Source organism: Musca autumnalis, unplaced genomic scaffold (assembly GCF_047663935.1).
Source record: "Musca autumnalis isolate F117 unplaced genomic scaffold, ASM4766393v1 scaffold_5, whole genome shotgun sequence".
Taxonomy (NCBI): domain Eukaryota; kingdom Metazoa; phylum Arthropoda; class Insecta; order Diptera; family Muscidae; genus Musca; species Musca autumnalis.
In genome coordinates, this window is record NW_027412088.1 from 45,256,254 (window position 1) to 45,279,878 (window position 23,625).

A 23,625-nucleotide genomic window follows, 5' to 3' on the forward strand; every position below is an offset into this window, starting at 1 on the left:
TTATAATTGAGAATTAGTCAAACCAGTTTAGAACTGAGCTTTTAAAATCTCTCTCTATTTCTCCCCAATAAGCGAGATCACTTCGGTTTGTTTGTTTGTTTGTTTATAAATAGAAAATCATGCTTTTATGAATATTCAAACATACACATATCAAATATTCTTGCACATAATTTATACAGTCTAACACCAAACAATCGTACTAATCACTAACTCAGGCAGACTTGCACATTTTTTGCTTAGTCATTTCGGATCATTAAAAACAACAACAACATCACATAAAATAAACCCCAGATAGGGGCAAACGCGCGTCATATGTTAACAATTAAATAATTTCCATACTACAATCGATAGAGGCGCTCGCTAGCTTGTTCGGTAATCACCCAACGAAGAAGAATTATTCGGTTTTTTTCGCACACCTTGAAATTTTGTAGTGAGAATTGTTATCACAATAGAAGTCGGATTGGGGCGAGGGAGAACGTTATCATTTAAGATAACCGCTAGTTTATAATCCGAGGTGGTTTTGCATTTTTTTGGTAGTGTCACAATTCAGTTAGCTTAGGGAAGTGGTTGGGTTAAGTTTAAGAAACGCAACGTCGAAAACCCGATTGTCAAGAATCAACAAGTGAAACAAGAAGTGTTCAATTGTGAAAGTGTGCCAAGACTCCAACGCTGCGTTGTGAGAGTTGTGTGAAAAAAAACGGAGAAGGAAATCTTAAAGTTTAAATGTGTTGGATAAATTAGAAAAAATATATATTATAGAGAATACATGATACACACATATTAAAAATTATACCGAATTAGTAAAAATAAAAAGTTAATAAAATGCAATCATTTAAAGCAGATGAACTGCCGCCAAATCCGCGGGAGTCCTCAAATCCTTTGTCGACAATGATGTTTTGGTGAGTTGATATTTTAATGATTGTACAATTATTTATGGCAATACTATGTATAATTTTCAAGATAATCAAGAACACCGATAATAAAAAAGTTTCGTTTCTCAAATTAAATACGTATTTCGTGACATACAAGGAAATTAAAAATTATATTTTGTGCAGAGATAAAATTAAAACAAATATACATATACATACATATACTTTACGAATTTAATAAACTCAGCATGAGTAGTGTTTTTTTAATAGTGAAATGCAATAGGGATATGAACTTTTAAATACGGTCTATACGAACGAAATGTATCAAAATTTCCAAATTGTAGCAGACAATATACATATACAATATATGTATGTCATTGTGAACTGAATTATATTTATGTACTTATATGTATGTATGAACACAAGCAAAATATTATTAGTCGGTTTTGCCAACAGAAGTATAGACACAACCTATAAGAGTAAAACAATAAAAACAAAACAAAAATACGAGGGTATATAAAAAAGTTTCTGGCCTAACAATGAAAACGCGATTTGCAGTTTGCTTTTTTTCGGGCTCATACGCATAGTTCCATGTTTCGTCTCCTGCATCCATCTTCTGAAGCACTGTGTTCGTATTTTTTCGAAAGTTCTTGTGCCGATCAACACGGAATCCAACGAGAACAACTCCATTTTTGCCGCCAGGAGTTACAAATGCAAAAACAATTGTTAGTAGGTGGAATAAATGCCCAAGGAAGCATCTATCTCACGCTATATAGCATGGCGATCTTGCACTATCACGCACGTCTTAATTTTTTTGGACGACCCTTACGATCTTCGTTTTTAACGGGTGTCGGCCACGACTGAATTCACTGAACCAATTTTTCTTAGAGCTATAGGATGGTCCTTTATGACATACAAAGATATAACTAGATTGATGCACTCTTGCCGTTATTATCTACGCAGAAAGTTGTGAAAAATGATCGGACGAAAATGTTCACAAGTAAATTCCTTTTTTTTGCAAACTGTCCTGAGTACGTTTAGACTAAAAACTGTAAACTTTCCCAAAAAATGTCAAATGACGTCTTGCAACACTGCGTGTTGCCTAGACCAGAAGCTTTTTAGTTTCCCTCCTACCACATGTATTGGATTTAACGGACAGGCTACGTGAATTTTTTACAAAAATTGATTGATATAATTAATTTTCGAACTTATTAAGAATTTTGGTAAATTAATTAAGCATTGCACAGTTGTCCTACTTGTATGGAAAGGAGTTCCAAAAATAGTTCAAATTGAGTTAACGCTTCGAAATTTTAAACTTAGTTTTATAAAGAGCACAAAAGGGAGAAAAACAAATTTAATGGATGTAGGTCCACATTTGGGTGTAGCCCCCATATAAATGTACCCCCCGATTTTTTATATTTTGACGATTTTAGCCAAAATTTCCAGTCGATTTGGCTGTAATTTTGCATTTTGTGTTCTGAGGGAACAACATACCACCTTGCAAGAAATGTTCAATATATGTCAACGTTTAGGTATAGCTTCCACATAAACGAACCTCCCTATATTCGGTATTTTGAAGATTTTTGCCAGATTTTCTAACCGAGTTGCCTTTAATTTTGTATTTTGACTTCGGAGGGAAGACCATACGTCCGTGTAAAAAATGTTCAATGTAGGTCCAAGTTTAGGTATAGCTCCCATATAAATGTACCTCCCGATATTCGGTATTTTGACGATTTTAGCCAAATTTTCCAACCGATTTATCTATAATTTTGCATTTTAAGTTCTGAGGGAACACCATACCTCCTTGCACAAAATGTTCAATATAGGTCCACGTTTCGGTATAGCTCACATTTAAACGTACCTGCCGACAACTATAACACCCAGTTTATGTATTTCGAAACGAAAATGTGTGCGCATGAAAGACACCCAAACTTTAGTTTTTGAAATATTATTTCATTTGCTTTTGCTTCAAAGCAAAAAACAAATTTAAAATACACACTCAAATTTGGTAGTTTTTCTTCCGCATTCGTTTTCTTATCGACATACATAAACGGGCCCTAAGTTTCATTTTTGAATTGTACATTTACCTCTAAAGTTTTTTATAATTTTACTCATAAGCTACGAATGCTTTTCGAATCTTTTTTTCGTTTTTAAGGTACCATATACAAATCTCATGAAAAAAAAAATAGATCAATATATTGGAACTTGTGGATGAAAATTTTTTCCCAATTTTGGGAAGTACATCAGTTTTGCAAATTTCTGGAGAAAGAAATAGGTTTTTCTCGGAAACTATAACATATATTGTGTTCATTGTTGTTTTGTTGATGCCTTTAAGAGCCGTTTTAAATTATTATCATGGCGTTTACACGAAGTGAGCTAATTTATTTTACCTCAGGTACTACATTTTTGTGAAATTACAAATTTAGTGTACAAGAACTTTTAGGGAACAGCATGGAACAGAGAAAAATATGAAAAAAATCAACATTTTAACTTTGACCTTGAATTCCTATGCAGCTACTAGATCGAATTTGGTCCTTTTCGATACATCGGAAAGCTAAAAGGGTTATCTGTAGAACAAAAAAGTTATAAATATATATCTATTCGTTCAAAAGTGCAGCGGTAATATGCTATGTTAAGTCAAAGAAGTTGTGATTTGTTTGTAGTGCCTTAAAACTACAAATATATCCGCAAATCATACGTAGTTTATGAGTGAAATTATAATAAATTGAATAATGGTTATAGAAGCCAAGTATGTTTGGACGAAATCCGTTTCAGACAATTTGGAGTCGATTTAGCAATGTCCGTCCGTCTGTCTGGCGCTCATAATAGTATGTCCAAACTTAGTTTAAGTTCATATCGGTCCACTCCTTCCTGTACCTCCCCCACAAATATTCAAAAATGTTCGCTAAAATGCGATAACTCTTGTAGGGAGTAACAGAATTGGTCATAACTTTGCATATGGTAATATTACTTCCAGGCATAGATCGGGTTCGAATATTGACTATATCGGTCCACTCCTTCGTTTTGAATTTTTTTCATCAGGTTGTCCAAGTACATATTTCCCAGAGAAATTGGCCCAAAACTCAAAAAACCCTATAGACGTGAGAAGTATTTTGTTTGCTACTTTTCTTTAGGTCTTTAGTTGGGGGGGTACCTTCTACATAAAGTTGGGGGAAAATTTAGTTTAAGGACTCGTCTTGCATCTATTTATTATTATCTTTTTTTTTTTTGCAGAAGGTTACCTTGAAAATTTTTTCCGTTGGCAGTCCATACGTCCTGAGATAATGGCCTAAAAGCTCAGTGGTTAATTTGGACTACAAAATTTTTTCTCCAGAAATTTTTTAAGCAGGTCAACATTTCGATATAACGCACAAAAAACGGTATTCACCCTTAGATCTTTCGAAGAATTTTTCTCTCAAACACGCCAAACACTGCCTTATCTGATTGCACAAGTACCCAGGCTTCGGAGCCATACATTAGCACGGGTAGTATCAGTGTTTTGTAATGTTTTACTTTTGTGTGACGAGATATGGCTTTGTTTTTAAACAGCTTACTTAAGCTAAAATAGCAACTGTTGACCAATACAATTCATCTTCGTTTTCAAAATTGATGTTGTTTGTTATGTTTATTACGGTGCCGAGGTAGTCGAAGTCTTTAACTACCTCACAATTATAGGAAACAACTTCCACAGTTGGTCCGAGTTCTTTGGACGCATAGCGCGTCGACACCATCAAGTTGGTCTTATCGCCGTTTACCGCCAGACCACTTTTGCAGATTTTTCTTCAACTTTCTTAAAGGTATCAGTTGCTTCCCCTACTGATCGTCCCATGTTGTCTATAGCATTAGCATAAACAAGTAACATGTGGCTATTGGTGTGAATTGTGCCATTTATTTAAACATCTGCATCTCGTATAACCTTTTCCAGGAAAATGTTGAATAAGTCAGACGAAAGGATGTCTCCATGTGAAACCTCTTTTGGTACTAAACTCTTCGAAGAGGTTCTTTCCTATTTTAACTGAGGACCAAGTATCAGTTAATGCAATTTTATAAAGCCGAATAAGCTTTGCGGGGATATTAAATTCATACATGTCTAGAAATCCCTTTGAACGTAAGGGACTGTCGAAGACAGCATTATAATCAACAAAAAGGTGATAGGTGTCGATCTGCACCTCATGGGTCTCCTCCAGTATTTGCTGGCCAAGGGTGGAATTTCCAGGCCTAAAGCCGCATTTGTATGGCCAAATTAGTTCGTTGACCGTAGGGTTTAGTCTTTCGCACAATATCCCTGACACCATCCTGTAGGAAATAGGGAGAAGACTTACGTCCATATAGTTAGAGCACACAGTCGTATGACCCTTTTTGTGGACGGGACACAGGATGCACAGCTTCCAATCATCGGGTACGCGTTCTTCCTGCCAGATGGTGATAAATAGTTTACGCATTCACCTTATAAGCGTGTCGCCTCCTGCTGCCTTATTATTCTTTAGCCGATTTATTGTTGTTTTTACCTCATCTTGGCCGAGCGGTATACATTCAATACCATCTTCTGAGATTGGATCTGTTGCATTCTTCGTCGTCTTCCAAATTGGAAAAATGCTCTTTCCATATTCCGAGCACACTATCTGTATCAGTTACCAAATTACCTTGTTGGTCCCTACAGGAGGATGTGCCTGTACCAATGCCATCAGCTTGATGTTTCACTCTTTCGTAGAATTTTTGGACTTCATATTGACTCCTGTACATCTCGATTTTGTCACACTCCCGCTTTCAATTTCTCTCTATTTCCTGTGGAAAAGACATTTCTCTTTTCTCCTTTTCTCCCGATACCTATCTCGTGTGCTAAGCGTAGCTACTGATTGTAGAGTAACCCCATTTGTCGAATTTTTCTCTTCGGTAGCACCACGACACTCTTGGTCATACCGTGGTTTTCTTGGTGGAGATCTCTGGTTTTATGTATGGATTTTGCGTTTGTTTGCATGGAGGTGGCATTATTTTGCTCTTGTGCTAATATGTTATCAGGACGAGGAGTGCTTTGATTAAGCAATTGGGCCAGTTGAGTGGAATATGCTGTGGTTAACTGTTGTGATTGCAGCTTACCTATGTCCAACTTCTGTGTGGTGTCTGTTCTTACTTTATTTGCTACGTTTAATCGGTTACGTATCTTTGTTGCAACAAGGTAATGGTTCGAGTCTATGTTTGCTCCTCGGAACGAACGTATATCCAAAACGCTCGATAAGTGTCTTCCTTCTATCACAAAGCGATCAATTTGATTTCTTGTTCTTTGATCTGGAGACAGGCAGGTGACCTTACGAATGTCAAGATGCTTAAATCTGGTGCTTCTAACTACTTTTTTTTTTGCCGCTGTGAAGTTTATCAGCCTTCTTCCATTGTCAGATGTTTCACCAAAGATATTCTCCTTTCCAATTTTTCCATTAAAATCGTATAGAATAATTTTAATGTCGTGGGCAGGCCAGCGGTCACATTGTTTTCTAAGCATTCGTAGAATATTTCTTTGGTCTGTTCGTCCTTGTCTTCGGTTGGAGCATGGACGCAAAAATGCTAATGTTGAAGAACTTCCTAAATAAAGCAAAAAAAAAAAAAAAAATCTTAAAAAAATGTAAATTTTAATTTTTTGGTAAAATAACAAATGTTTCACACTGGTTGGTACAAAGGAAAACAATAAGAAAAAATAATAATTATTCGAATCCCACTACCAAAGAGGACTTAAATTTTTTGTAATTAATCGTAGTTTAATACAAAAGAATCAAGAAAATCGAAGAGTGCAATCATAAAAAAAAATTTGTTTTTAAATATTCAATTGCGAAAATTGAATCCAAGACCACTGTGCATTTGTTTCTATTTTTTATTAGATAACTGATAAAAAATAAAAAATACAAACAGGATTTTTCATAAATAATGGCCTCCATCCTAAAAAGACAATAACACTGTGCAACATTTTTAAGGTAATCTTGTGCAAACAATTCGAACTGAAGATTTTTTGAAAGTACAGACCCAAACGACAAGAAACCCTAGTTGGGTTTTGTTGTGTCAGATCCAGCTCGGATTTTATGGTCCCATCTAAACATGGTTAAATATTAAGTTTTTAAAGAAATTCGGGGCTATATCTCTGAAACCAATGCGAATCTTCTTCTGACCTCTGAACCAAATTTGTAGATAAGGACAAGAATAAAATGTTTGGAGAAATAATGAACTCGAAGAACTACATTTATTGCCTCAAATTTCAAAATATATGCGAAAATTCCACAATCTTTATACATTTCGCACCGTATCTCCAAAACCGTTAATTTTTCTGAATATTTTCTTTTGGAAAAATATTCCCTGGAATGTAATACACAACTCTTCAGAACATATCATTGTTGTTAAATGCCTCTATCCCGTTGTTTTCAGTACATTTTTCAACGACGATTTAATAAAAATGTCAATAATGTTGTGAAATACGAAATGCGAGAATAAACTGTTGGTGTGAACTGCGTTTGAAATACGTGTTGTAAAAGATATGATCCCAAATACCGCTGAAACAACATGAAGTAAGCATTTTAGAGTTTCAGAATATTCTAAGGAATTGTTGAGACCTTCATTTGGAAGATTTTTGCAAAAGGTTACTTGGTTCAACTCCCAGTAGTTTAGCCGATACTGATCAGAATGTCAGCAATTATGTAAAATTTTCTTTATTTTATAGGTTCTGATGCTCTAGATGGAATTTTTCGTATATGATTTTTTTAAGAGAAAAGGTCTACTAGTTTAGGGATACAATATTGCTAAAGACAGCAAGGCCAAATTCCTATTCGTTTCTGAGATAAAGGCCTGATAAGTGCAAAAAAGTGTAGATTTAGCCCGGTTTAGATGAGGCCATAAAATCCGAATTAGATCTGACAGGACAAAACCTTACTAGGGTTTTTGTAGTCTAAATATCTACTTTGTTGATGAGCAGCATCAACACTGTAAAATATAAAGGAAATCAAAAACCACTTTTTCAAAAAGTGTCCAATTTCCCTCAGAAATCCCCAGTTAGAAATACATTAATGATTAATCGGACAACTTATTTCAAATGAAAAAGTGATTCAAAACATATTAAAATCAATGCCACATTCTCCCATCTACTGGGCATTGTGGTTTCTGATGATAAGCATAATTCAAGTACAAAGTTCAGTGTTTAAAACAGAACCTTATTTTAATTTAACATTATTTTAGTAAACATAACTAATATTTTAACAACTATTTTTATTTCTTCATCATTTCAGTTTCACAATGCCGACATTTTTCAAGGGTCGCAAAAAGGTACTCGATGAAACAGATCTTTTTCGGGCCCTTAAAGAACACAAATCTGGTAAGCATTTCTTAACAGTTATTCAATGTTCAAAATCGATAAGCGATAGAAAATAAATCAAGTTTTTTCAATCGGTTTCTTATATTCTACAATCTACAATTAATGTGTATTACGTGAACGTTATAAATATTCTTACATTTTTGTTTTTGCTTTTTTGCGGTTTGAACAAAATAATATTATCTTTCTTCCGATTGAAAACAATTGAATAGCTTTTATTTTCAATCAATTTACAACAAAAAAGCAAGTCATCAAAGCGTAGTAAACGAAAAAAATTTTAAAACGTGGTAATGTGAACTGATAATTGGTTCAGTCACCATATTAGCAGGCAGCGTATGAAAAAGAAGGCCATGCGTTGTTATCTTTATTAAAAGAAAAGTGAAAATAATTACTCAAATTTATGCAGTCATGTTTAAACACATGTGTGTAGTTGTTGTTGTTGATAAGATTGTTTGACTTTTTATCGTATTAAATTTCAAGTGTTACCGTGAATATGGCATCAACTAGGTAGATTTTTTAAATTTAATATTGTGACAGTCATGGTTATTTATTAACTTATGGGTTTTCAATTGGTACTTAAAAATCAACTTTTAGTACAGTATTTAAAACACTAGAACCTAAAGCAATAATCGATGCAATACAATATTTTAGACTTTAACGGTGGCATTCACACTTTGAAACGATAAAATATATGTCTCATCGAAATAATGGATTTGGATGCCGCACAATGGTTCAAGAATCGATTTTCCTGGCCAAAAATCAAAATTTTGTTTTGTCAAAGATATTTAATTTCTATGTGGGATTCGATAGCAAACATATTGAAACTAAGGAAACCAAAAAATTAGGTCAAAATATTAGAAGGTATGGGCGTGACGTGCCCCTAAAGACGAAAATTTTCCCCATTTTTGAGAAATACGTAATTTTTGCAAATTTCTGGAGAAAGACGTTGTAGCTATTTTTTAGAAACTATAAAACATATTGTTTTTTGTAAGGTAAGTAAGATTGTGGCCTTTGAAAATCGTTTAGCGTTTGCACCACATGAGCTATTTTATTTTTCCTCAGGTACTAAGTTATATGAAATTCCAAATTTAGTGGACTAGAACTTTTCTAGAACAACATGGGAAAATGTTCTGTTTTCACAAAAAGATGCCCGAGAGTCTCCTCTTTTAGCCCATATATACATTTGTACCCGTCCCGTTCCGTTCGTTTAACACATTTTTCAATTTATTGAAATGACATGGGTAAAAATTTGTGTTTTCTATACTGTTTTCCATAGGAATCACAGCTTTTTGACACAAATTAACATTTTTTGGAGTATATGAGTTTTTATACGAGTTATATAAGTTTTATGAAAACCCAATTTTTGAAAAAATTTAAATTTGCTTGTGATTTTTTTAAATATTTGAAATTTTTTTTTCGATTTTTTTTTGTTTTTTTTCGTAATTTTATTGTTTATTTATTTATTAGGAATACGAGTATGCAATAAAAACCACAAAACACTCATATTTTGATGAAAAATAGTTTAAAAAACCAGACCGAATTTGACCGCTTATAATTCAACTGGAAGCTGATTGTGTTATCTGTCCAACATGAATTAAAATATCTATATCCGTTCAAAAGTTACAGAATTTTAACCAGGAAAAAACTATTCTGAACCACTGTATGCCGGCATTTTTAAAGTTCACAAAAAAGGTGTTTTCATCCTCAATTTGGTCGTCCTGCGTACGATAACCAAGCCTGTTAAGACGCTATCCATTTCATCTAATTTTGAATTGATTTATCTCTCTTCGTATTTTGCGCTATAACAAGCAGTATTAGTTTGTGTTTCTGTTTGTAACACATCGAACTAATAATGTGTGATCATATAACGTATATAAGTTATTGATCAGGATAAAATTCTAAGACGATTTGCCATGTCCGTCTGTTGCAATCACTCTAGCGTCCGTAAAAATTGGCATCGAACACTAAAATGCTGCACCCTCTTTTTTCCATAGAGAGGTGGGCAATATAGCCCCCATAAAACAGTACCTCCCGATTTAAGGTATTTTGAGAATTTTAGCTACATTTACTTTCAAAATTGGCTCCAATTTGGCACTTGTAGTTTCAAGCGATCAAAAAACTTCTGCGCCAAGAATGGTAGAGATAGGTCCACGTTTTGGCATAGGCCTTATATAACGATAACTCCCGATTTATGGTATTTTGGGGACTTAATTAAATTTTTTGACCGAACTGGCTGCAATTTGACACTTGTGGTTCTCAGTGGTTCCAAAACTTCTCCACAATAAAACGTTAACAAAGGTCCACGTTGTGGTATAGCCTCCATATAACGGTCCACAGTGACCAAGTAATGTGTCTGATAGGTACGATAATTTTCAAAAGGAGTGCATCGCAATATATCTTTCACACTTAAATTAGGTGCAAATATGCCCAATATCAGTCTTCTTCTTAAGGTACCTTCCACACAAAATTTCAAAATTGTTCGCTACTGGCTTTTACGTCAAATACGAAGATGGAATACATCGGTCTAATTTTTGCGATACCTCCCCCACAAAGAGTCACACATTTTATCTTAAGAAGAGGTTGAAACCTGTTTTGGGGATAAGTTTTGGACTTTCTTTCGGCATTATATTCGGTATTATCTAAAAATAAATAATTGAAAAAAATTAAGTTACAGTGTTTTATTTATAAATACAATAAAACTGGAAAATAATTTGTCCCTTAGCCACAATAAGTATATTCTTCTTCATGATGGAAGCTCTCAAATAATACGCTTGCCATTTAATTTTGTTACCATTTTTAATTTAATTCTTGAGAACCACGGTGTAATATTTAAACTTCTAAAATTCTCCATATAAAGCGTACAATACTTAGTAATCCTTCGCCCGATGACATTGTGGACTTCCATCGGTATCGCTTCGGGTCACCTTGTAAAGCGAAAAACCCAGGTTAGAATGTAACTATAGACTTTGCTTGGTGGTAAAGGACCAACAATAGCTCCGTTTCTTTACGTGCAAGAACCTTCAAGTTTTAAAATTTTTTACTCGAAAAGCGTTCCTTTACTTCAAACATCATACAATTCATATGGGAGCGGTTTAAAACTTTTACTACTTTTGCCGGTTTTACCATTTTCAAAAGTAAAGGAACAGACCAAATATCAATATATAAGTGATGAAATCATTTATCCCTAACAGCATATGAACCGATTTTACTGTGTGTTTCTATGGATCTTAGAATGTCAGCTGAGATCCAGCTAATTCATTATATTCAATCGATGTTAGCATTGAGATTTTGAAAATGCGTGACAGTGCGACTGCGACAACGTTATCCGCTCCGCTGATATGACGTACGTACATATGTCCGATGAAAATTGAGAAAAGTTATCGAGTCTAGGTCTAGCCTTATCGAGATTTCTTTAGATCGCAAACGTTAACATTTTGTTATTTGTGAAGATTATAAATGTGCGGCCTTCGGTAATACTTGACCACTAAATAAGCAGCAACCAGTTCGCTATAATATGTACCGTATTTCTTATAGATGCTGTTGCGGCAGAATTCCACCAACGGCCACGTCAGAAGCGTAGATAATCACACAGAAGGGCTAGTGCTTAGAAAGATGTGACATATTCGTAGCATTGGATATGGCGAACCTTCTCCTTCGACAAGTTGGCCAAATACTGAAACTGATTTTTGACGCAACACGAAGTTTTCAGATTTATTAGTAGACCATATTCTTCCAGTCGAGTATTTTTTTTTTGGTGGGACTAAATATTGTTCCTCATTTTCGGATGCAAGCAAAATATATCGAGGTATGGGAAACAAAATTCTAGATCACGAAACACTTCCTGCATGAATCTGCGAAGTATTTATCCCGCATTACATTACCCAAATACCATGTCTTCCTGATAGACTAGTCATTGCAAAGCAAGAATTCCAACAGAAGATGGACCAAGGAATGTGGCGAGCTTCCAACAGCTGCTGCTTTGAGGTTATAACAAAGGATCTTGCAGTGCCTGTTGAGTTTATTTTGCTAGTTGAGGCTACATAGTTCTTGTTTTGCTCCATATGGCTTTAAGCATTAAATAGGGTTTAAATAATGACCGCTCATACGATATATGTGATTTCTGTAAAAAAATCATATCTAGCAGGTAGTCAACGACAAAACACATATCGATAAAAATCACTTTCTTTTCCCTCTCAAAGTGAATGTAAAAAAGTAGAAAAGTCATAACCCTAGTATGTACTCCTCTAAAGCCAGTCACTCTGTACAGAAGGTGGACTGAAGGCACGGGGTCCTTATAGATGGCTGACTGAAGATAGGGGTCGTAATATAGATCGCTTATAGATGGCGGGTTGCAGGCAGCCTGTTTTTATAGAAGCGGACTGAATGCAGTCATTCTTTATACAAGGTGGACGGGAGACACGGAGTCTTTAAAGATGACTGATGAAGCAAGGGAGTCTTTATGGATGTCGTGAAGGCAATAAGCCTTAAGTACAACGAACTGAAGACTGAGGACCTCCTAAAGGTTTTCTATGGATAGTAGGCATACTAAAGGTCTTCTGTGGATAGGCGACCTTCTAATGGTTTTCTATAGGTAGAATGCCTCCTATAGATCTTCTATGGGTAGAAGACCCCTAAATGATTTTTTATGGGTAGGAGAACTCCAAAAGTCTTCTATAGCTAGCTAGAAGACACCCGGTCTTCTATGTCTAGAAGACCACTAATTGATCTTCTGTGGTCAGAAGAAGTCTAAGTGGTCTTCGATGGATAGAAGACCTCTTCTATCCATAGAAAACCTTATGGAGGCCATCTACTTTCACCGCATTGTGCACTAAATAAAATACTTTCTATTGGTCTTCTATGAACTGAAGTCCTTCTAAGGATCTTCTTATGGACTTCTATGGCTATTGGTAGAAGACCCCCTAAAGGTCTTCCATGGATAGAAGACCAATCTCTGGATAGAAGACCTCATAATGGTCTTCTATGTATAGAACACCTCCTTAAGATCTTCTATAGCGTAGAAATCCTAAAGTTCTTCTATGGATAGAATGCCTCCTAAAGGCCTTCTATAAATATACGACTTCCTAAAGGTATTCTATGGATAGAAGACATATAGGTAGAAGACCATCTAACTGTCTTATATATAGAATATCTCCATACCTCCGAAGCTCCGGTTTTCTTTTGATAGAAGACTTCCTAATAGTCTTCTATAGATAGAAGAGCTACTAAATGGTCTTCTATGGCTAGAAGACCCATAAAATATCTCCTGTTCGACTTCTGTTAGTTGTTTACGTCAATTTAGTCAATGGACAATCCATATTCCATAAAAACTGACATTTTGTTCTTTCTTCGGAACGGAGTGACGTAGCTCCCTGACAACTACCCTGAGTACGACCCTGTTGTCAGCAATGAATTCGTTTTAAATAGATTTTTAATTGAACACCACGGTGCTTTGAATCAAATTTAAATGTAAGGTGCTTACACCTGAGAAGTTTTTGCGGATTCTGAAACTACAATGTTCATAGATGAGAAAAATCAAAAAACAAATAAATAAATTGCGATTCAAGTTGACATTTTTAGGGGTTGTTTAGGTTTTTACGATTTTGCTTGGAAACCGCAAGTCCTATCAAAATAGGAATAAAAAATGTTGTAGCTATCAAAATTCTCTACAAGATTGACCTTAATGATATTTTTGTAGGATTTGCAACTTTTGAGATATAGATGTTGAAATTGGGACAATTCAAATTCAATTATGTATCGTCTCCTTATAAAACAATGTCATGACTGCAATTTCCCGCCGTAAACTTATATATCTAAAAAACTGGTACAACTTAGGAACAATTACATAAGCCAGTCTTGTAATGAATTTTCACAGCTATAAGATTTTCTGAGGTCCCATGCCGATAAGACTTGCCGTATTCAAGTAAAATCGCGAAACCCTAACAAAAAAACCTAAAAATGTAAACTGAGCTTCTTTATCTCAAAAATGGTACAGCTGAGAACAAATCATAAACGTCAATCCTGTAGAGAATTTTCACAGCTACAACATTTTCTTTAGCTCCATTTCAATTGGTCTAGCGGTTTCCAAGCAAAATCGTGAAACCCTAAAAAACACCTAAAAGTGTGAATTTTGATCGCGATTTATTTAAAAATTCCTACAGCGAGGTAAGTCTTGTAGAGAATTTTCATAGCTACAACATTTTCTTCAGTCTCATTCTGATAGGACTTGCGCTTTCTAAGCAAAATCGTGAAAACCTAAACAACTCCTAAAAATGTCAACTTGAATCGCGATTTATTATTTCGCTCCGACGATTTTTTTTTGATTTTTCTCATCTATAAACATTGTAGTTTCAGAATCCGCAAAAACTTCCCAGGTGTAAATTTGATTCAAGAGCACCGTGACACATTTTTGGGTGCTATTCAAATGATACGAATACAACAGATATGATAAATTGTAGGAGCAATCATATTCTAAGAACAAAATAATGCATTTTAAAAATCTGAAAATATGTACAGTTCGTGCAACAATATATTTTGTATCATTATGGTTGCTGACACAAAATATATGGTTGAAACAACAATATATATTTTCAGATTTTTTAAATACACTATTTTGTTCATAAAATATGATTCCTCCTGCAATATTTCTTCTCTGCGTGTAACAGAAGCATTAAAATGCAAAGAAGTGGCGGTTAAATGTAACGGGATATTTCTAGGTTATGTAGTTTTTCAGACTTATTCTACGCCTATTCTACCAACAATTAGTAGTGTTGTCCGGGATATTGTAATTTTAAGTTATTGTAAAAATAATAGTACTATTAAAGTGATCGCAGTATAAGTCCTTCCGCATTTTAGGTCTCCTATATACAAAATTTATTCAGCATTGAATTATATTCATTTTCTCTATTCTATTTTCCTCACAGATCTCATGGGCAACAAACTGAGTGAAGCATGGCAGAATGAAGTGGAGAAAAGTCGTGTCACAGGAAAAGATCCCAGTCTGATTAAGGCCACAGTTAAAGTTTTCGGTTGGCGTTATATGTTACTGGGTATATTGATGTTTTGTTTTGAAATTTTCTTCAGGTAAGTTAAATAATAGAAACATAGTTTGGAGCTTAGAAACCATTCAATTAACCAACCATTTTTCTTGTTTATATTGCAGATGTTCGCAACCATTATTTTTGGGTGCCCTTGTCTCATTTTATGCCGATCCCGAAACAGATAAATCCGACCAATCCAAAGCTCTGCTATATGCCATTGGAGTTATTGTGGCAAGTGCGGGAACAGTGTTATTTATGCATCCCAACATGTTGGGCATTGTTCACATGGGCATGAAAATACGTGTCGCCATATGCAGCATGATTTATCGCAAGGCATTGCGTTTAAGTAAGAGTGCCATGGTCAACACCACATCGGGTCAAATGGTAAATTTGATTTCAAATGATGTCGGACGTTTGGATACATCGGTGTTGCATATGCATTTCGTGTGGATTGGACCTTTGGAAATATTTTTGGTTACTTATTTTATTTATCAAGAGGTAATGTAAACATTTGGAGGTTTATGTACAACAAAGAGGTAATTTAATTTGCTTCATTCTCCTTTCAGATTGGCGCCTGTTCCTTTATTGGTATTGCTGTGATGCTATTGTTCGTTCCCATACAAGGCTACATGGGCAAGAAAACATCGATTTATCGCTTGCGCACTGCCCTCTGTACCGATGAACGTGTCCGCCTAATGAACGAAATTGTTTCCGGCATTCAGGTGATCAAAATGTATGCCTGGGAAATACCATTCGGTAAAATGGTCGACTACATACGACGCAAGGAGATGAAAGCCATTCGTTATACCAACTACCTGCGTGGTATGATCATTTCATTTGTCATGTTCATATCGAGAATTTCAATATTTACCAGCTTGGTGACATATGTTTTGCTGGGTTATTTCCTTACCGCCGAAAAAGCCTTCGTGGTCACAGCTTTCTATAATATTTTGCGCATGACAATGACTGCATATTTCCCCATGGCTGTGGCTCAAGTTGCCGAAACACTGGTATCCTTCAAAAGAATACAGAAATTCATGCTTTTGGATGAAGTAGATGCGTCAGAAAAACCCGTCGCCAATGGTAAAATGATCCCGGCAATTATCAGTGAAAATGGTAAAAGTGTGGAAATTAGATCCGATCCCAGTAACGAGCTGGGTATTGTTTTGAAGAATGTAACTGCCAAATGGAATCCAGAAGCTACGGAAAATAATTTGAATAACGTTTCGTTGGAATTCAAGCAGAAACAATTGATTGCTGTTATTGGTCCAGTGGGTTCGGGAAAATCAACGTAAGTTTTTCAAAGAAATTGATTAACAAAAGGGGAAATTGAATTTTAAATTGAGCAAATAGGTTTGTTTTGCCATGTATGGGGGTTATGTACATAAACAATTCAAATTCAATTCGAATTAAAGTTTCCATTGGAAAACTTCAATTCAGGCAGGCTGAATTCAAGTTTCCATTGGAAATCGTCTATTCAGCTAGGCTGAATTCAAGTTTCCATAGGAAAACTCCACTTCAGTCAGGTTGAATTCAAGTTTCCATAGGAAAACTTCAATTCAGCCTGGCTGAATTCAAGTTTCCATAGTAAAACTTTAATTCAGCCTGGCTGAATTCAAGTTTCCAAGGGAAAACTTCAATTCAGCTTGGCTAAATTCAAGTTTCCATAGGAAAACTTAATCAAGCCTGGCTGAATTCAAGTTTCCATAGGAAAACTTCAATTCAGCCTGGCTGAATTCAAATTTCCATAGGAAAACTTCAATTCAGCCTGGCTGAATTCAAGTTTCCATAGGAAAACTTCAATTCAGCCTGGCTGAATTCAAGTTTCTATAGGAAAACTTCAAGTTTCCATAGGAAAACTTCAATTCAGTCAGGTTGAATTCAAGTTTCCATAGGAAAACTTCAATTCAGCCTGGCTGAATTCAAGAAAACTTCAATTCAGCTCGGCTGAATTCAAGTTTCCATTGGAAATCGTCAATTTAGCCAGGCTGAATTCAAGTTTCCATTGGAAATCGTCAATTCAGCTAGGCTGATTTCAAGTTTTCATGGGAAAACTCCAATTCAGTCAGGTTGAATTCAAGTTTCCATAGGAAAATTTCAATTCAGCCTGGCTGAATTCAAGTTTCCATAGGAAAACTTCAATTCAGCCTGGCTGAATACAAGTTTCCATAGGAAAACTTCAAATCAGCCTGGCTGAATTCAAGTTTCCATAGGAAAACTTCAAATCAGCCTGGCTGAATTCAAGTTTCCATAGGAAAACTTCAATTCAGCCTGGCTGAATTCAAGTTTCCATAGGCCAACTTCAATTCAGCTCGGCTGAATTCAAGTTTCCATAGTAAAACTTCAATTCAGCCTGGCTGAATTCAAGTTTCATTGGAAGACTTCATTCCAACCTGGCTGAATTCAAGTTTCCATAGGAAAACTTCAATTCAGACTGGCTGAATTCAAGTTTCCATAGTAAAACTTCAATTCACACTGGCTGAATTCAAGTTTCCATAGGAAAACTTCAAGTTTCCATAGGAAAACTTCAATTCAGCCTGGCTGAATTCAAGTTTCCATAGGAAAACTTCAAGATTCCATAGGAAAACTTCAATTCAGCCTGGCTGAATTCCATAGGAAAACTTCATTTCAGCCTGGCTGAATTCAAGTTTCCAAAGGAAAACTTCAATTCCGCCAGGCTGAATTCAAGTTTCCGTAGGAAAACTTCAATTCCGCTAGGCTGAATTCAAGTTTCCGTAGGAAAACTTCAAGTTTCCATAGGAAAACTTCAATTCAGCCTGGCTGAATTCAAGTTTCAATAGGAAAACTTCAATTCAGCCTGGCTGAATTCAAGTTTCAATAGGAAAACTTCAATTCAGCCTGGCTGAATTCAAGTTTCCATAGGAAAACTTCAATTCAGCCTGGCTGAATTCAAGTTTCCAAAGGAAAACTTCAATTCCACCTGGCTGAATTCAAGTTTCCATAGGTAAACTTCAATTCAGCCTGGCTGAATTCAGGTTTCCATAGGAAAACGTCAATTCAGCCTGGCTGAATTCATTTTTCCATAGGAAAACGTCAATTCAGCCTTGCTGAATTCATGTTTCCATAGGAAAACGTCAATTCAGCCTTGCTGAATTCACGTTTCCATGGAAAAACTTCAGAGTTTAGCTACCTTAGTGATTACCTACTGCCACTTAACTGACCGAATTAGCTGAGATTACACAAAATTGTGTAAATTAATAATTTCATAAAAGTTCAGAAAACGTCGTCCCGGGCGGATTAAATGCATTTTTTTGTTGATTTTGTCCGCTTTCGACTTGTTTAAATTTAATTTCCTCCCATTCAAAACAATTTAAAATAATACGAATTATTTGGTATCTTTCAGTTTAATACAAACCATTCTGGGAGAACTACAACCATCTTCGGGTTCGGTCACAGTCAATGGAACTGTGTCGTATGCCTCGCAAGAACCCTGGCTTTTCACTGGAACTGTGCGACAGAATATTCTCTTTGGACAACCTATGGACAAGAAACGTTACAACTTAACCGTAAAGAAGTGTGCTCTCGAAAGAGATTTTGAACTTCTGCCCTATGGCGATAAAACCATTGTGGGAGAACGTGGTGCCTCATTGTCGGGAGGACAAAAGGCTCGCATTAATTTAGCTCGTGCTGTATATCGTCAGGCAGATATTTATCTTCTCGACGATCCTCTCTCCGCTGTGGATACCCATGTGGGACGTCATCTTTTCGATCAATGTATGCGTCAATATTTAAGAGATCGTACCGTTATCCTGGTAACACATCAGCTGCAATTTTTGGAACAGGCAGATTGTATTGTAATCTTAGACAAGGGAGAATTACGTGCAGTGGGCACATATGAATCAATGCGTCAAAGTGGTTTTGATTATGCCAAACTATTGCTACACAAAGGTGATGAGGATGACGAGGACAATGATGGTACAGAGGAAACAGATGGTAAAGTAGATGACGATAGAGATAAGCAGAAAATGAAACGCCAAAACAGCAGACAAAGGCAAATTAGTGTTACCTCCGTTGCCTCAACAGTGGAATCTCTGCAAGCCGATGCACCCAAACAAGTTGAAGAGAACCGTGAGATGGGTAAAATCAGTTTTAAGCTTTACAAAAAATACTTCGGCAGCAGCGGCAGCTATGTTATTTTGTTCTTTATGATATTCTTCTGTGTTGGTGCTCAGATATTGGGTTCTGGAGGTGATTTCTTCTTGTCATATTGGTAAGTGGGGAATTATGATTTTGATTTATACGATTTTGATGTATATAATCTTTTGTTATAGGGTAAACAAAAACGAAAAACAACACTATGAAATTGATACCCGTGCCGAAATACAAACCGATCCAGTAGATATTTATATTTTCTCTGCCATTAATGTGGCAGTTATATTCTTCGCCCTGATGCGTGGTATTATGTTCTTCAATATGGCCTCGAAATCATCCACCCGCCTACATAACAACATGTTTGTCAGTGTCACCCGTGCCAGCATGTACTTCTTTAATACAAATCCGGCCGGTCGTATTCTAAATCGTTTCTCCAAGGATATGGGTCAAGTTGATGAAATATTGCCACAAGTATTGCTCGATGTTATACAAATCTCTTTGTCTTTGCTGGGTATTGTGGTCGTGCTGTCCATCGTCAATCCCTGGTATATTTTGGCCACGGTTATTATGGTTATCATCTTCTACTTTATCAGATCGTTCTATTTGAAGACATCGCGTGATGTTAAGCGTTTGGAAGCAGTGAGTAAGTATCGGAATTACAAGTTTCCATAAAAAATCTTCAATTCACCGTGGCTAAATTCAAGTTTTCATATGAAATCTTCAATTCAGCCTGGCTGAATTCAAGTTTCCAAAGAAAATCTTCAATTCAGCCTGGCTGAATTCAAGTTTTCAAAAGAAAATCTTCAATTCAGCCTGGCTGAATTCAAGTTTCCATAGGAAATCTTCAATTCAGCCTGGCTTAATTCAAGTTTCCATGGGAAATATTCAATTCAACCTGGCTGAATTCAAGTTTCCCTAGGAAATCCTCAATTCAGCCGGGCTTAATTGAAGTTTCCATAGGAAATCTTCAATTCAGTTTCCATAGGAAATTTTCAATTCAGCCTGGCAGAATTCAAGTTTCCATAGGAAATCTTCAATTCAGGCTGGCTGAATGCAAGTTTCCATAGGAAATCTTCAATTCAGGCTGGCTGAATGCAAGTTTCCATAGGAAATCTTCAATTCAGTCTGGCTGAATGCAAGTTTCCATAGGAAATCTTCAATTCAGTCTGGCTGAATGCAAGTTTCCATAGGAAATCTTCAATTCAGCTTGGCTGAATTCAAGTTTCCATAGGAAATCTTCAATTCAGCTTGGCTGAATTCAAGTTTCCATAGGAAATCTTCAATTCAGACTGGCTGAATTCAAGTTTCCATAGGAAATCTTCAATTCAGCTTGGCTGAATTCAAGTTGCCATAGGAAATCTTCAATTCAGCCTGGCTGAATTCATGTTTCCATAGGAAATCTTCAATTCAGCCTGGCTGAATTCAAGTTTCCATAGGAAATTTTCAATTCAGCCTGGCTGAATTCATGTTTCCATAGGAAATCTTCAATTGAAATTTCTTGGTTATATAACCCCGTGGTTATATCCCGGAAATACTGCTGATCCGTTTTCGATTAAGTTAGTTTAAATGTTTGCAAATACACCTGAGCCTTTTCTCCTGTGTTCTAAATTTTTATTTTCCTTTTTCTTTGTTTACAGCTCGTTCTCCTATTTACACTCACTTGGGAGCATCGTTAAACGGCCTCTCCACCATACGCGCCTTCAAGGCGCAAGATATTCTTATCCAGGAATTCGATAACTATCAAGATTTACACAGTTCCGGTTTCTACATGTTCTTGACGACAAGTCGTGCCTTCGGCTATTGGCTGGATGGTATTTGTGTGATTTATATTGCCGTTATTACCCTAAGTTTCCTACTATTTGCACCGGAAAATGGTGGTGATGTTGGTTTGGCCATTACCCAAGCCATGGGTTTGACTGGCATGGTACAATATGGTATGAGACAATCGGCTGAATTGGAAAATATGATGACATCTATAGAACGTGTTGTGGAATATGAATCTATTGAACCTGAGGGTGAATTGGAATCGGAACCCAATAAGAAACCACCAAAATCGTGGCCAGAAAAGGGTGCAATTGTCTTTGATGATTTGAGCTTGCGTTATGCTCCCGATCCCAAGTCAGATTATGTTTTGAAATCGTTAAATTTCGTTATACAATCATGTGAGAAAGTGGGTATTGTGGGTAGGACAGGGGCGGGCAAGTCATCACTGATTAATGCCCTGTTCCGTTTGTCATTCAATGATGGCTCCATTGTCATCGATAAAAGAGATACCCAGGATATGGGCTTACATGATTTGAGATCGAAAATTTCTATTATTCCCCAAGAGCCGGTGCTGTTTTCGGGTAGCATGCGTTACAACTTGGATCCATTTGATGAATATTCCGATGCCAAATTGTGGGAGGCTTTGGAGGAGGTAAGAACTTAATATTTATTTTAATTCAAAATAATAATTTAAATTAATAACTTTTCTTGTTTCCTTTAGGTAAAACTCAAACAAGTTGTTGCCGACATGCCCAATGGCCTGCATGCCAAAATCACCGAAGGTGGCACCAATTTCAGTGTGGGCCAACGTCAATTGGTGTGCTTGGCCCGTGCAATTCTCCGTGAAAATCGTATACTTGTTATGGATGAAGCCACAGCCAATGTTGATCCTCAAACCGATGCTCTCATTCAAACCACCATCCGTCATAAATTCCAAGACTGTACCGTACTCACAATTGCCCATCGTCTGCACACCGTTATGGACTCCGACAAAGTTTTGGTTATGGATGCTGGTCGTGCCGTTGAATTTGGTACACCCTATGAATTGCTTACCGAACCAAAGGTGGGCGTATTCCTTGGTATGGTCAAACAGACTGGTCAAGCTACTTATGAGAATTTATTGAAAGTAGCTCAAAATGCATTTGAGAATCGGTTGCACGTGAAAAAGGATCAATAGAATGTAAATTAAGACTTAAGTAAAGACCATTAATTAATAGGAACAAATGCACGAAGACACTTTAAAGTGAGCAATTCTAAGTCTACCCAATACATAAAAATAAGTATTATTTGTTGATGGATTTTTCCTTCCAGAACTTCCTTTGCCAGTTTTGAGAAATAATAATTAACTAATATTAATTTTTAGCATAAGTAGTACAAAATAAACTTAAAAAAAGTTCAGTTCTAATGAACGCCAAAAATGTTTATCAAAAAAATATTTGTATGTATGTAATATGTATGTGTGCGAAATATATGTTTGGAAACACATTAGCTGTGTGTACGATTGTCCATTTGACTGTTTTTGTAAATAATTTAAAATGTATAAATGTAAGATACTTATTTAAATAAATTTAAATCAAATACTAATTTTATTTGTTTGAATTAATTCTCTTTCGAATGGAGCTGTTATGACCTATGAGGTCCACCGAAGTCCAACAAATTCATCCATTATGCTACGTTTCACGGGAGGTTAGTTCCGATCATCAGACATATTAGAATGTTATTTTAGTTGGTGGACGAGGGCTAATCTTGGAAACAAGCATTTATACGTAAATCATTCGAAAATTGTATAAAAAGAATTTATTCCAATTATTTAACTCCAAACTTTTCCTTTAGTCCAACTTGGCTGGAAGCCGTATTTTTGAATGCTATTATTTAATTTATTTAATTGAGTTCAGGATAGATCTGAACACATCTGAGCCTGAAGATGTTTAAACGGCAAATATCTACAGCCGGACAGGGACAACTCAACACGTGGTCGTATGTGAAACTATCCAGAGTACGCTTAGGCTAAAAACTGTCAAACTTTGCCTGCCGATTCTGCGTGCACCGCCACGTGGCATGTATTCATACGCCTTTTTAGCGGGCTCATTTGTTTTTTAATTGCTTACTTAAACCATAGTAGCATATGTTGGTGAATACAATTCTTCTTCTTATTTCGCAACTGATGTTGTTTCTTATGTTTATGGCAGTGCAGAGGTAGACGAAGTATTTAACTACCTCAAAATTGTAGGTACCAACTTCCACAGTTGGTCCGAGCTCTATGGACGCTTTACGCGTCGACACCATCAATTTGGTCTTTTCGCCGTTTACCGCCAGACCCACTTTCGCAGATTCTGCTTCGACCTTCCTAAAGGTATCAGTTACTTCCTTTACTGATCGTCCCATGATGTCTATGTCATCAGCATAAGCAAGTTACATGTGGCTATTGGTGTAAATCGTGCCATTTCTTTTGACATTTGCATCTCGTATTACCTTTTCCAGCAAAATGTTGAATAGG

The 23,625-nt window shown here is 36.0% G+C and overlaps 1 protein-coding gene across 1 annotated transcript; it reads left to right on the top strand.

The window, feature by feature from the left end:
- The first annotated feature begins 328 nt into the window (after nt 1-328).
- On the top strand, nt 329-22,712 carry LOC141404857 (probable multidrug resistance-associated protein lethal(2)03659). Its single transcript, XM_073988639.1, has 9 exons — nt 329-899; nt 8,132-8,217; nt 15,135-15,294; nt 15,374-15,749; nt 15,818-16,542; nt 18,616-19,482; nt 19,544-20,007; nt 21,002-21,780; nt 21,850-22,712. Exons 1-9 carry the CDS (start codon nt 823-825, stop codon nt 22,303-22,305), a joined length of 3,990 nt encoding a protein of 1,329 aa, XP_073844740.1. The 5' UTR covers nt 329-822; the 3' UTR covers nt 22,306-22,712.
- Nucleotides 22,713-23,625: the final 913 nt, after the last annotated feature.